We start from the raw sequence: 13,832 nt of genomic DNA, 5'->3' as shown, positions 1-13,832 counted from the left end.
CGTTAGATAAAATGATATAAGTGAAATGAAAAATGAATAAAATTTTATTAATATATCTGTTATATTCTTAGAATTCTTTTGAGTAGTTCTGTGACTTTGGAGAATAAAATATCCTATTTAATGAATATATCTTGAATAGGTCCCATTGTTTTGAATACCAGTCTTTGTTTTTTTCCGCATTCATTTTTTTCTGTCAGCCAAACTCAACCTCAAGTGCAGGTGCAGGATGAAGAAATTACAGAGGATGACCTCCGCCTTATTCATGAGAGAGAATCTTCTATCAGGCAACTTGAAGTAAGGCTTACATTGTAGACTTGGGCTGCTGCTCTGTTCTTAGTGAGTTTGTTCTCAAGATGGTTAGGTAATGCTGGGAGAAGGCACGAGACAGAAAAATTTTGTTTTCTTTTTGAGACAGTCTCCCTCTCTGTCGCCCAGGCTGGAGTGCAGTGGTGCGATCTCGGCTCACTGCAACCTCCGCCTCCCACATTCAAGCGATTCTTGTGCCTCAGCTTGCCGAGTAGCTGGGATTACAGGCACGTGCCACCCCACCTGGCTAATTTTTTGTACTTTTAGCAGAGACAGGGTTTCACCACATTGGCCAGGCTGTTCTCAAACTTTTGGTCTCAAGTGATCTGCCTGTCTTGGCCTCCTAAAGTACTAGGATTATAGGTGTGAGCCACCATGTCTGGCCCAGAGAAAGAAAATTAATGTATCAGTTTGGTAGCATTTGTAATGTATGAGTTAGAATAATTCGTTTTTTAAAAAAATAATATTGTCCTTACTGTTTGTGCTAGGATGAGGGAACACAATCCCTCCTACTGCAGCTTTTTAAAAATTATGACTATTCTATTAAGCCATCTATGGACCACCTTAGTATTGAGAAAATACCAGTGTAGAGATAAATGTCTGTCCGAGAGTCTGGATGTCTTCCCGGGGCACATGATACACATCATACCTGCATGAGTAAGACCTTTTATAAGGCCTTCAAAGAATTTTATTTCTCTTTACTATGTTTATGACATCAAAGAGATCTAAAGGATTTATTAAGTCATAGTTCTTATGGAACCTACTTAGTTCCTAGAAAGAAGGCTAATAATAGCTAACAATGGCTGTAATTTATTGAAGACCTTCCATGTGCCAGGCACTGGGGGATGAATTCTTTATGTTAATTATCTCATTTAGTCCTTATAAAAACTTTATGAAGTAGTTAATTGTGTGATTGAAGAAAAGTAATTTTATATTTTCTTTAATCACTAAGTTTATAACTTCTTTATTCAGTAGTGACATTTCACTAATCCATTGCATGTTCAAATTATTAATGTGAGACTTTAAATTTACACCTAATGTTTTATTATTTTAAGCTGTCAAATTGATGTGTAAACTTTTATTAGAAATACGTGCTAAGAATATTTTGTACCCTTGTAAGTAGATACTGCTTGTGATACCAAAACTATCAGATTGTATAAAATGAACTCAGCAATCCATGGCTCTTCTCTATTATAGATCCTTCATTTCCATCCTGCCTCACTCAGTTGGTATTTTTAATGCCACAAACTTATTTTAGAGAACTGGTGACTATTGTTCAAATTCTTCTCAATTATTGTCAAATATTTTCCTGATATTTCCAAAGTTTATGTATTATATTTATGTATTATAGATGCATGCTCACCCATGTGTGAGTAGTGGTTTGGGTTTTTAAAATTTTTCCTGTTTTGTGGAATGGGGACTGAATTTCTGATTATAATAATATATGCCTTTTCTCTTAGGCTGATATTATGGATATTAATGAAATATTTAAAGATTTGGGAATGATGATTCATGAACAAGGAGATGTAATAGGTAAGACCTGCTAACTTAGATTTTAGAGGTAAGAGCAAGCTACATGCACTTTACCTGCTGTAACTTTCTCACAGAAGAGTAACCACTTTCTGTCCCTTTTTTGGTTTCCCTGGAACCAAAAGCATGGTCTATAAAACACAGTAAGCATCACCCTTGGCATTATCTAAAACAGATCTCATTTTTGACTCGTGCTGGTAGAAATAACCAGCTTCATTTATTTCAGAAGCCCAAATTTAATCAGGGCCTATTGCTGCCAAGACCATGGAAGGCACCATGAAACATTATTCCAGCTTATTTCCAGGGCCTCTGGTTTTAGTCTTACTCCAATTTAATTGTCATCATGCTAAGCACTTTTGGGGAAACTTGTGGTATATGTAACTGTGCATGACATCTTGTCTTTTAGGTATTAGGGAATAGGTAGCCATTTGTCTGATCATTCATTTTAATAGCTTTTTGGTAGATGAATTTAGTAGTGTTACATAGAAGTTAGGAATTCTTTTTAGAAGTGATTTTCTTTTTTAAAGTTGCTAAGAATCCCTTAAGTATTGAATGTAATAGCATTTCAATTAGGGTGTAGTTGTTAGCATTCATCAGGATCCTGACCATCTTGAAGTCTGGAGCTATGTATTGGTATGTCTAAAGATGCTTTTAGTATATTTTCTGAATTTGGTCCAACTGAAATATTTGCACCTTTACTTCAATGTAACTATTTTTTATCCATTCTTACCCTCCCCTGTATCCCCAGTAGATCACAGGGTAAAATTTCAAAAACCAATTTATTCATCATCCAAAATATGTTGAGTGGCTACCATGTCCACACACAAATCTAGTCATTGGAGATTCAGCTGAAATTAAATAACAGATAAAATACCCTATCACAATTGATCTTATAATGGGAGGAAGGACAATTTTTTAAAAAGGCGAGAAAAGCAAGTAAATGGTGATAAGTGCTATGGAGAAAATAAGGCCAGGGTAGAGAGATGGGACTGCTAGGGGTGGAAATTGTTGCTTCTTGACACAGGGTAGTTAGGTATGCCCTTACTGATAGGTAACATTTTAGTGAAGCCTTGGTAGATTTAAGGGAGCAAGTAAGAGAAAGTGTTCCAGGCAGAGAGAACAGCGAGTACAAAGGCCTTGAGGCAGAAGCATACCTGACATTTTTAATGAGCAAGAAGGAGACGGAGATCATGTCCAAGGGCAGGGGATGACATCATGTAGGAAGATTTCAGTTTTTACAGATGAATGAGAAGCCAAGGAGGATTTGAGTAGAGGAGTGCTATAACCCTGCTTTGGTTTCAAAGACTCACTTGGCTGCTGGAAAAAGACCAAAAGCAAGGAGGTCACCTAAAAGGCTATTGCAGTCATCCAGATGCTCAATCTTGTTGGCTTGTATTAGGATGGAACTAGAGGGATGGTGAGAAGTTCATGGATTTCAGACATTTTTTAAGTGGAGAGCCGAAAAGATTTACTGACTGGCTGGGTATGAGTGTGAAAGAAAGAGTTAATTTAAGGGTGATGCTAAGGTTTTAGCTTGGCCCACTAGGATGGTGAAGTTACTGTTTTCAGAGATGGGGAAATCTGTAAGTGGAGCAGGCTTAGATGGGTATAAATCAATCATTTTTGAATATGTTAAGTTTGAGGTGCCCCTTTACACCAAGTGAAGGTTTTGTAGACATTACTAAAGTGAACATGGAGTTCAGGGGAGAAGTCTGGGCGGGAAATCTAAATTTAGGAGTGATCTGTGTATACATAGTATTTAACCCCACAAGATTGGATGAGATAATCCAGGGATTAAGTCTGGATAGAGAATAGAAGGGGTCTGAGGACTTAGCCCTGGATCCTCTAAATGTTTAGAACAGTGTCTTCAAACTACATGTATTCATTTATGTATTGTTTAGGGTTGCTTTTGCACAGTGAAGGCATAGTTGAATACTTGTAACAGAGATCATACAACCCACAAAGCTTATTCATTTTCTGGCTCTTTGCAGAAAAAGCTTCTTAACCTCTGATTTAGAGCCCAGACAGTTGAAGAAGAACAAATAAAAAAGACTAAAGAATAGCCAGTGATATGGAGGAAATCCAAATGAATGTATCATCCTAGAAGGGAAGTGAAAAAAAGTGCTTCAAGAACAATGGATGGTCACTTGTTTCAAATGCTGCTGTTAGGTCAAGTAAAATGAGGATTAAGATTTGACCACTGGATTTAACAATGTGTAGGGCATAGGTGACCTCAATAAGAGCTGTGTTGGTGAAATAGTGTAGGTGAAAGCATGATAAAAGTGGGCTCAAGAGAGAATGGGAGGAGAACAGTGGTGGATACCAAGTATAGATGACTCTTTCAAGGAGTAAAGAGGGAAAGTGAAACAGAGAATGCGGTCATAGCTGCAAAAATGGATGTGGAATAAATGAGAGGTTTTTGATTTGCTTGTTTTTAAGATGGCAGCTATGGGATTGATGGAGGTGATCTACCAGGGAAAGAAATACTGATGATAAGTAAGAGAGAGAGGAAGTTTGCTGGACTGAGGGTTTTGAGTTAAATGATAGGAAATGTGATAAAGTGCACAAATGGAAAAATTGGCTCTTGCTCGGGGTATGATAGTTCTTCCTGGCAACAAGAAAGTTGTCAGGACACAGATATTGCATGTAGATAGGGTCATGAAAACGTGTGGAAATGTCTTCTGATGGTTCCTGTTGCTTCAAAAAGCTGGAAATCAAGGTCATGGGCTGAGAATGATAATGCCGGAGGAGGCCTGAGAAGCTTGAGGAGAGAAGAGGATGTATGATGTAGTCTTTCAGAAGTCAGAGAAATGAAGTAGACCTGCTTGGCAGTCATGACTTTAAAGTGAAACACGGTTAATCCTTTTTACATCCATAATCAGCTGCATGGGTACTGGTTGGGGTTTTGTCATATGACTAAAGTGGAGGGGCAAGGGGGCTAAGGATGAGAGTAAGCTGAGGCTAAGTGATTGTCCAAGGACTCTAAGGCTAGGGTAAGGAGGGAAGTGAGGACATGCCATATGTGAGGGACAGTGAAAAAGTGGTAGGATCAATGAAAGTTGAAAATTGTTGGAGCCAGGGAATTAGAAGGAGTGAGCTCTAGAGAGAGAAGGTGGTGATCAGAGAGTGAGACCCTTGAAATTGAGATTACAGAACAACTGCAGTTATTGGAATGTCAGGGTTTGGGATGTGACCATGGAAGTGGGTGGGTGAGGAAAGGTGTTCGTCTTTGGAGAAAGTATGGTCAGTGAACTGTGAGGCCAGGGTGTTAGAAGGGTCAGCAGTTGGATCTTGAAGTCACCAGTATGTATAAGAGAAGTATTGGAGAGAGCATCAGTGAGTCTGAGGCTAAAATATTCAAGGAGTGAGAAGAAAAGGCCATGCGATTGATAGATGTCTGCAACAAAGAGAGTTGGCTGAGTTTGATAGCATGAGCCTTAAAGCTGAGAGTTGGTAGGGAGGAAGAGACAAGGGCAAGGGTCTCATGCTTCAAAATGACACCCGTTCCACCTCCAGGCCCCTGGAGGGTGGGAAGAAAAACTGCCACCAATTGAGAAGGCTTCATGGGCCCTTGGTGAGGGCTAGATTTTAGCACAGAAGTATGTTGATGACCACAGAGTAAATGGCCTTCAGCACTCTGTATTTACCTTAAATAAACATTGTCACATGCTTGCTACTGAGTCGGCCATTACAGAACACAAACTAAGTAGAGCGTAGGTATTATGCTCCAGTAACTTAAAGTACATTCCATTTGCAAAGACATAGAGGGAAAAGAAATTGAGAAACATTAATGACTAACATAATGATTAAGGGATCAAGTTTTAGCATTTGGGTTTTTCTGTTTGTTTCCCTCTGAGGACATAATATTCTTTGAAAAGTCAAGGTACCAGTTTTTATTATGATGAACAAAATCTTCAGCAGTAGAAAGAAGAGAGTTGATCTCTTGTGCATTGGTCTTGACATAGATAGACCAAACTATGGAGTTTGACACTGAGACATCTCTTGTGCTGACACTGATTTGATAATGTCAGGGTGACAGTACTTTTCAGGGGTTGCCAGGTAGAGCTGGAGTTGCTCTGTAATGAAGATGATCAAGGTTCTGTTCTACAAATGCTCTTATATTGTTTGGATCACCTGAAAAATAGTATAGATGTATACTATGATTCTTATAGCCAGCTTAAAAAAATTCAACTTTACGATATACTACTATTAACCTTTGAATAATGACCATATTTAATCTTACCTTGAATGAAATTTAGTGATTTGTTACTGGAGCATCAATACATGTTTAACACATTTGTGTGTGTGTGTTTTATTTTACAGATAGCATAGAAGCCAATGTGGAAAATGCAGAGGTGCATGTTCAGCAAGCAAATCAGCAGCTGTCAAGGGCAGCAGATTATCAGGTAATTTAACTGTGATCAATTTTCTTATAACTTATCCTTTTCGTGTGTGTGTGTGTTTGCGTTGAGGAAGCAGGGAGAGATTAGGTTTAAAATGGCTGAAGATGTTAAAATTTAAAATCCCATGGAAGAGAAGTCTGTTTAAATAATACCAGTCAGTTTATAACTGTTTTTAGCCTGTGTTCTTCTCGGGGTTGAACCAGAATTGTTGGCCTACAGAGAGAGAAAGTTTAGTGTTTGGGCGGCAGAGACAATTCTAGGCTTTTCTGATGGCCGGGGATCTCTGATGTCATTGTGACATTTCTACCCAGAAACCTTTTTTGTGATAGGCCCCTCCTTCCCATTTCTTGCTGCTCCCTTTTACTTTTTATTTCTTTTTGTCAGTGACACTCTGGACTAAAGAGGCAAATTTCCTTGTCCTAGAGAGATTGCTTCAGGTCTTGTGGAAATCATATTAGCTTGGAGTGTCACTGTTCATTATATATTCTGTCCACATTCAGCAGACCCTTCACCAGGAATGAATTTATTTCTTGAGTCGGGTTAATATAGGGAGTCCACATGCATGTGTCAAATATAAATTATGTGTCAAGTACTATACAAATATTAGAACTATCAACTATTAATACATCATACAATATGCAGACCTTTGATGTTCAAATTGGGTAAGGCCAGGCTCTTTGGAAACCCCTAAATGCCGTGTAGCATTTGATTTCCTTTTTTAAACTCCATTCCTTTGTTGCTGTCATTCATAATTATCATTTTCTTGACCTTATTAACCTTTTTTTTGACACAGAGTCTGGCTCTGATGCCCAGGCTGGAGTGCAGTGGTGTCATCTTGCCTCACTGCAACCTCTGCCTCCTGGGCTGAAGACATTCTCTTGCCTCAGCCTCCCGAATAATGTGTACGGCCACGCCTGGCTAATTTTTGTATTTTTTGTAGAGATAGAGTTTTGCTGTGTTGCCCAGGCTGGTCTGGAACTCCTGGGCTCAAGCGATCGACCCATCTCAGTCTCCCAAAGTGCTGAGATGACAGATGGGAGCCACCATGCCCAGCCGCTGTTAACTTCTTATAAAATATCTAAGATATTGTCACCTTCTCAGACATTTTCAATTGCTTTTTGTTTTTCTCACTAACCTTAGAAGCTGCCTTTCATTTCACAGTCCATCTTTTACTGGACAAATTACTGCATATTCAGTGATAAGTAAATAATAATGAAGCTATGGAGACTGCTGAGTTATAACCAATTGTATTCACTGAAAGTCACTCCTGTTTATTATCTTTGTCCATGTCATTCAGATATACAGCTCAGTGGAATTAATATCACTATATCACTGTGTCATGGACTTTAGGTATCCCTCATGAATAATTGAAAACACACACACACACACACACACACACACACACACCTGCACACACACACACACACACACACACACACCTGCACACACACACACACACACACACACACACACACACACCTGCAAATGCCAGAAGTCTTCTGGAGCTGTTAGCATATAACTGCTGAAACTTAACTGTATCCATCAGTGACTAGGTTCACATGGTATTTTATTTTGCTTTTGGATTTGGGGGAAATGTGGATATACTGCCAAGTTTTACTCTTCCTCTTCCTTGTGGAAGGCCAAGCCTACAGGAAAACGCACGTGTCCCAAGCTACACCCCAGGACTAGAAGCTGCCCCCAGGCTTAATTCCCCCAGCTCCCGAAGGGGGACGAGATGGCCGCGCAGCACAAGTGCTGAGAAGAGAGGCAGTTTTCCAATAGTTCTATTTGGAAGCCTTGATATGTTTGGGTGAACCCTAAGAATAAGGAAAGTGATAAATTTGCTTATCACCACATTGTGCCAGGGTCTCATTACCCCACACTAGGGGGAGTACCCCAGGCAACAAATACACCATTGTGGGATACCCGTGATGCCTCACAGGTACATTACACTTGTGTTTGTGATAACCAACTGGAGTCTGGGAAAAATATTTATGCATGGTATTGAAATTTTAAAGAAATTGTGTTTGATACGTAAGGAGTATTCACTGGAAAAATTAGATGAATATGTGGAATATTCAAACTATTTATGGTTTTCAGGGTAATTTCAGACTCAAATGTATCTTTTTATAAATATTTTGGTACTTTACTTGACACAAAGTAAATTTACAAATTTTTCTACTTTGTAAGAAAAAGGATTCCTGCATGTTGATGTGAGATACAAACGCCATTAAAGAAATACAGAAATCTACAACTGAACCAGGAATGAAGAACGAACCAAATTCTTAACCATTCGGTTTTCAATGACAGCATTATGATTTTGTTTGCTCTGTGGTTTTGTTTGTTGAGATTTTGAATGTAGTTTCCCATTAATATTAAAGAATGAGAATGATTTTGGAAACTCATTCCAAAATCATTGTATTTTGGAAACAAGAAATATGTGTGAGGGGCCGGGCGTGGTGGCTCATGCCTGTAATCCCAGCACTGTGGGAGCCTGAGGTGGGCAGATCATGAGGTCAGGAGATTGAGACCATCCTGGCCAACATGGTGAAACTCCATCTCTACTAAAAATACAAAAAAAAATTATCTGGGTGTGGTGGCACGCGCCTGTAATCCCAGCTACTTGGGAGGCTGAGGCAGGAGAATCTCTTGAACCTGGTAGGTAGAGATTGCAGTAAGCCGAGATTGTGCCACTGCACTCCAGCCTGGGCGACAGAGCAAGACTCCATCTCAAAAAAAAAAAAAAGAAATATATGTGAAGAAAAGTTGCCAATTTGTACTTACTGATATCTTCAGAGAACTCATTTTTAAGAAAAACTTTAATAAAAGGTAAAGAATGTTTAAGCTTGTAAGCTGTTCTTTGTTTTTATTCATAGGTAACCTCAGTCTCTTGTTTAAGTCAGTAACTTATTTCGTGGTGTCTTCTTTCTTAAGCTCAGCCACACCCTTAGAAAAATTACCAATGAAAGTTGAAAAATTGCTCCCTTAATTGTAGCATTAGTTCAAGAATTTTTTTTGAAAAAATAGTGCCATATGTATTAAAGAGATTTATGAGGAACAAAAAAAACAGTCAAAAATTTGAGGGCGATATACTACTACTGATTTTACTCTAGAAATGAACCAGATTATTTTTAGTTGCTGTAGAGGTACTCCACTAAATCTGTAAACATGTTTTTTTGTTTTGTTTTGTTTTTTGCATCTGCAGCGCAAATCCAGAAAAACCCTGTGCATCATCATTCTTATCCTTGTCATTGGAGTTGTGATTATCGGTCTCATCATATGGGGATTGAACCGCTAAAGTTATAAAGGAGCACAGTGTTGCACTACATTGTCTAAATTATGTAGGAAGATTCCTGTAATCATGTTTTTTTAATTATTATTTTAAAGCTATTGTATAAAGGATGGTTCCCATACTTTGTTATTTTTATTGGGGGGGGTTGGGGTGGTTCCTTTGGATTAAATCTGATATTTTCTAATACTGAAAGATTTTCTAAATATCACTGCTGACATAACTCCCATGGTCTTCAATTTAATTGTTGTTAAGTTTTTGCCCACATTGCATATGCCTTTCATTTATAATTTATTTACCCTGCTTGACTTAGTTTTGGGAATTTGTAAATTTAAAGGTGTATTCTGTCTGCATCTCCTGTCACTGTGACACACCTAGACGTGTGTTACTTGAATTAAAATTCTCAAATTTAATTTTGATTTGCTTCAGCAGGGAAAATATTCTCAATAATGTAAAATAATTAAGGTCTATTCATGGGTTGTATTTTTCTGGTTCATAACAGCACAAAGTGTCTTTCATTTTTTTGTTGGTTTTCTTTTAAGATCTTTTTTACTCTGAAGTCGGTGAATACTTTTCTAGTTTATTTGATACTCCTTCTGTGTATATATTAAGCTTTTGCTGTAGATTGCCTAGTAAAATTACTAAGGATAGGTTGTTTTACATATGGTCTATTTAAGTCTGATGTTTACTGGGGAAAGTGTAGTTACTAAAAATGTTTAACCTAATTTGGAAGAAGAGTATGAACAACCAATACCAATACCTATTGTGTTTGGATTCTAAAGATTCCAGTTTGTTATTCCACTAAACTAGTTATCTTAACCATATCATCTGGTTTTGTGGGCCATTATTTACCTTCCCTTATGTCTTGTAGAATAATGGTTACTATTTTTAGGTCAAAATTACTTTTGGAAAGTAACTTTCCCATAATTAACTGTTTTTGAGCACCTGACTCTTAAAATTTAGTGTTTACCTTGCGTGCCATTTTGTGTCATCCTTCATTAGAAAAGCAATTGGAGGTTTGCCAGTTATCTCACTTCCCTTTTTAAATCAATGTTGTTTTAATGCACTAATCTGAATTCTGTAAAGAGGATTATCTTAGTTTATACTTTGTATTTTATAATGTTCTTGTATAGCAGTTCGGTACTGAAGGCAGTGTTTAACTTCGCAAGCTCTGAGACTTCAAATGGGAACAAATAGTAAGTAGTTAAGTAAACCACATCTTTGCAACCAAAATAAAGATGAGTTAAAAGGTATCTGGTTAGGCCTATTTCATGAGGACTGTGCTCTGGTGGGACCACAGGTCACCTGATACTTAGTGCTGTGTGCTGCCTGAAACCTCAGCATGGAGACATCACCACATGCACTGTGGCCATTCAGCATCTTTCTGGAGCACCAGTTCACTCCAGGTTTTTATTTTAGGGTGTCATCGATTTTACCTACTTTGTCACACTGGTAGAAGTTGCTTTGCATGTCAGAAAAACTCCATTTTTTTTCCACAAAAGGGATTACAGAAAACTCTTTTGTGAGTGAGTGATTGGAACTTAGAGACTCCTGTTGCCAGAATCAGACTGCCCTAGAGCAGAATGGACAATGCAGGGAGGAGAATTCACACAAACAGCACCTGTTTTGAGGCCCGTGCCAGCCCACCAGGCCTGCTCAAATGTGGTCTTTACTTCAAGTGCACAGAGGCACGTGAGGTTTCTGGTGATAAACCAGCATCTTACTGCTGTTTTAAAGTCCCATCCCCATGGCTTTCACAATCAGTTCAGTTTCTTTGCTGTACTTGATAAAATGTTTATTCTCATACAGGTCAAGTACATTTACTTCTATTCACTTCACAGTGAGTACCCAATAACAACAAAAGCGCTTAAAAATTTGGGGAGCATGATTTTAGTACCTTTATTTGAAGTGTAATCATTTTAAATTATTATTATTTTAACTGGGGAAGTTATCAGTGGTTTAAACAGGAACTTTAGTCGTTTCAATTCGTTTAAGAAACATATTAAGTTTGAGGGAAAAATTTCCCATGAAATATTTGGAACGTAAGAGTAGTATTGATTAGAAAAAATTAAATAAGAAACATAGTATGGTAGCCAAATTTTTTTTAAAATCTTGAATTTTTTCTGTAGGTCAGTTTTAGAATTGCTGTGAAAAGTGAAGGTTGCCCTGTGGAGAATAAAATTAGAGTTGTTTTCATAACTGACAGCATGGTGAATCCATTTGAGTCAAAGTGAAGAATTTCCTCATCAAGTGACTATGCATTTGTTTTTGTGTGCTCAAAAGAAATACTCAAACACAGATTGATATTAACCAGCCAGGTAAACTGAACGACAATGTGGCATTAAGTATTTGGCTGTTGTATTGGTCGTTAAATACTATGGTTTTGCAATATGATTGATGGTAAAAGAGTGATGTCATATTGATACTAGAGTAGCTTGTTTTTTTAGTAGGCGTGGGACGATCTCTTTTACAAGTGCAAGTCAGTCTAGGACAGCCGTGGATGCAGTGTCTGGAGTTGGACCCTCTGAGCCCGCTGGCTGCCCCAGTAGCATCTGCATCGGTGACCAAGGACACTGCACTTTGAAGAGGTCACCACTGGGTTGTTTAGTGTCTTCACTGCTTTTGTTAAAAATTGTAAAATTTTGTACTCAAAAAGTTGTGTTTTTGAATATCAATTGTTTAGACACACCTACAATGATAAATAAGTGCCTTTAAAGGCCCCTCTTTCCATGAAATACATCTGTGGTTTAGCAAGGAAAGTACAAAATAGTTTATGTAGCTGGTATAATTTTTATTTGTGTCTTCATGTAGAAAAAATGAATGTCATAATAAAATATAAAACTTAACATAAAGAAAATAAAGTCATTGTTCACCTTAATAGCTAAGGTCCACAAGCGTAACTTATTCAGCATTTATTTTTTTTGAAAGTCAAAATTGAATTTATTTCTTTCACATGGCTGGTTTGCTGCAATATGAAGTTTCAGAATGGGCTGAAGTAAGTTGATTGAGGGATTTGAGTTGAATGACATTTTCAAGTTCATTTAAATATGATAAAAATTCATTGGTGGTAAATAACATCTGTCTTTCCTGGAAATAAAAAGTTGTGTATTTTCATGATTCAGTTAAAACAAAAAATTTTCAGTCCTCCATAACATTTGAACAGTTTGACTTGTCAGCAAAGAAATACACTTACCAAATTTTAAACCAATGGGAGCCTGAAAGTGTTACAATGTACTGCTTCTTTGACACAATTCTCTGTTTAACAACTACCCTAACATAATTTATAAATCAATTAAGATAAAACCATTTTTTCTGAGCATTTAGGAATTTGTGTCCTCAAAATACTGTGACATGAGAGATAGGAAAGAAATTACCTGGTTGCCAGACATGCACGATTATCTTTCCTCATTTCAGCTGCATTTTCCAAAGTAGTGGATTGGATAAAGCAGCAGCTCAAAGTCAGTGGATTGGATAAAGCAGCAGCTCATTCACTGAGGTCACAAGATAGGTAGGAAACTTTTCTTTAATGTGAATTTTGCATATTTTAACAATTCAGTTAGAAAAACAGAAACCACTTGATGGATTATAAGTGTAAAGTGTTTTAACGTAGGGAATTAGACATCAAAAGGGTGGGTGAGGAAGGTGTCTGCAGCCCGAAAGTGGGTGGATCTCAGGAGCTGGCCCAGGCACTGCTGTGACTCTTGAGAACATCCAGAAGGCTGTGCTGTCGGCGTGCAGCACTGACAGTGTGTCTCAGGGACTGACCCCAGCTGTCAGCTGTTAATAGCTCCAAAGCCAGTGCCTTGCAAGAGATTTTGAAACTGCTGTGAAACTCATGTCCTCTGCCTGCCTACACTTCTGTCTTCAGTGGCCTCTGAGGAAAGATGGTCTCTCCTTTTCTCATGGAAATGCCGGTCACGGGTCAACTCTCAACTTAGAACCAGAGACAGAAGGAGTTTGTGGGAAGTGTGGTTTCTGGTCTACCTGCACTGCAGAGGACATTCTAGGAAGAGAAGTGAGTTGACAGTCTAGCATAATTGTGAAACAAACACTGAGATGTACAGTTCAAACCACGTGAAGTGGAAGCCTCAGAATTTTCTTCACTTTCATTAAAGATTCTTTGATGGAAAAATTTAGAAGCATTGGCTCTAGATGGTAAGCGAGTCATTTTTTTCCAACCGAAATAAAAAATACATATACTAAGCTTCTGGGGCCCCAGGACTTAACACAGTTTCCTTCCTTCCTTCCCTTCTTCCTTCCCTCCCATAGTAGTTGCTTAATAAATACTTAATTTGGCACTTATT

General features: G+C 38.0%; 1 protein-coding gene across 1 annotated transcript in view; it reads left to right on the top strand.

Moving 5' to 3' along the window:
* The window catches only part of STX7 (syntaxin 7), a gene marked incomplete at its 5' end in the record, with an annotated part of 52,326 nt that extends 39,920 nt beyond the window's left edge, over positions 1-12,406 (top strand). Inside the window, 4 exon segments of the mRNA NM_001134118.1 lie at positions 198-294; positions 1,767-1,839; positions 6,160-6,242; positions 9,445-12,406. Coding sequence (NP_001127590.1) covers positions 198-294; positions 1,767-1,839; positions 6,160-6,242; positions 9,445-9,537 — 346 coding nt within the window. The 3' untranslated portion in view covers positions 9,538-12,406.
* Between the last annotated feature and the right edge of the window lie 1,426 nt (positions 12,407-13,832).

Source organism: Pongo abelii, chromosome 5, assembly GCF_028885655.2.
Source record: "Pongo abelii isolate AG06213 chromosome 5, NHGRI_mPonAbe1-v2.0_pri, whole genome shotgun sequence".
NCBI classification, from domain to species: Eukaryota; Metazoa; Chordata; class Mammalia; order Primates; family Hominidae; genus Pongo; species Pongo abelii.
Note: the sequence above shows the minus strand (reverse complement) of the source record. Positions and strands in the feature narration are given on the sequence as shown.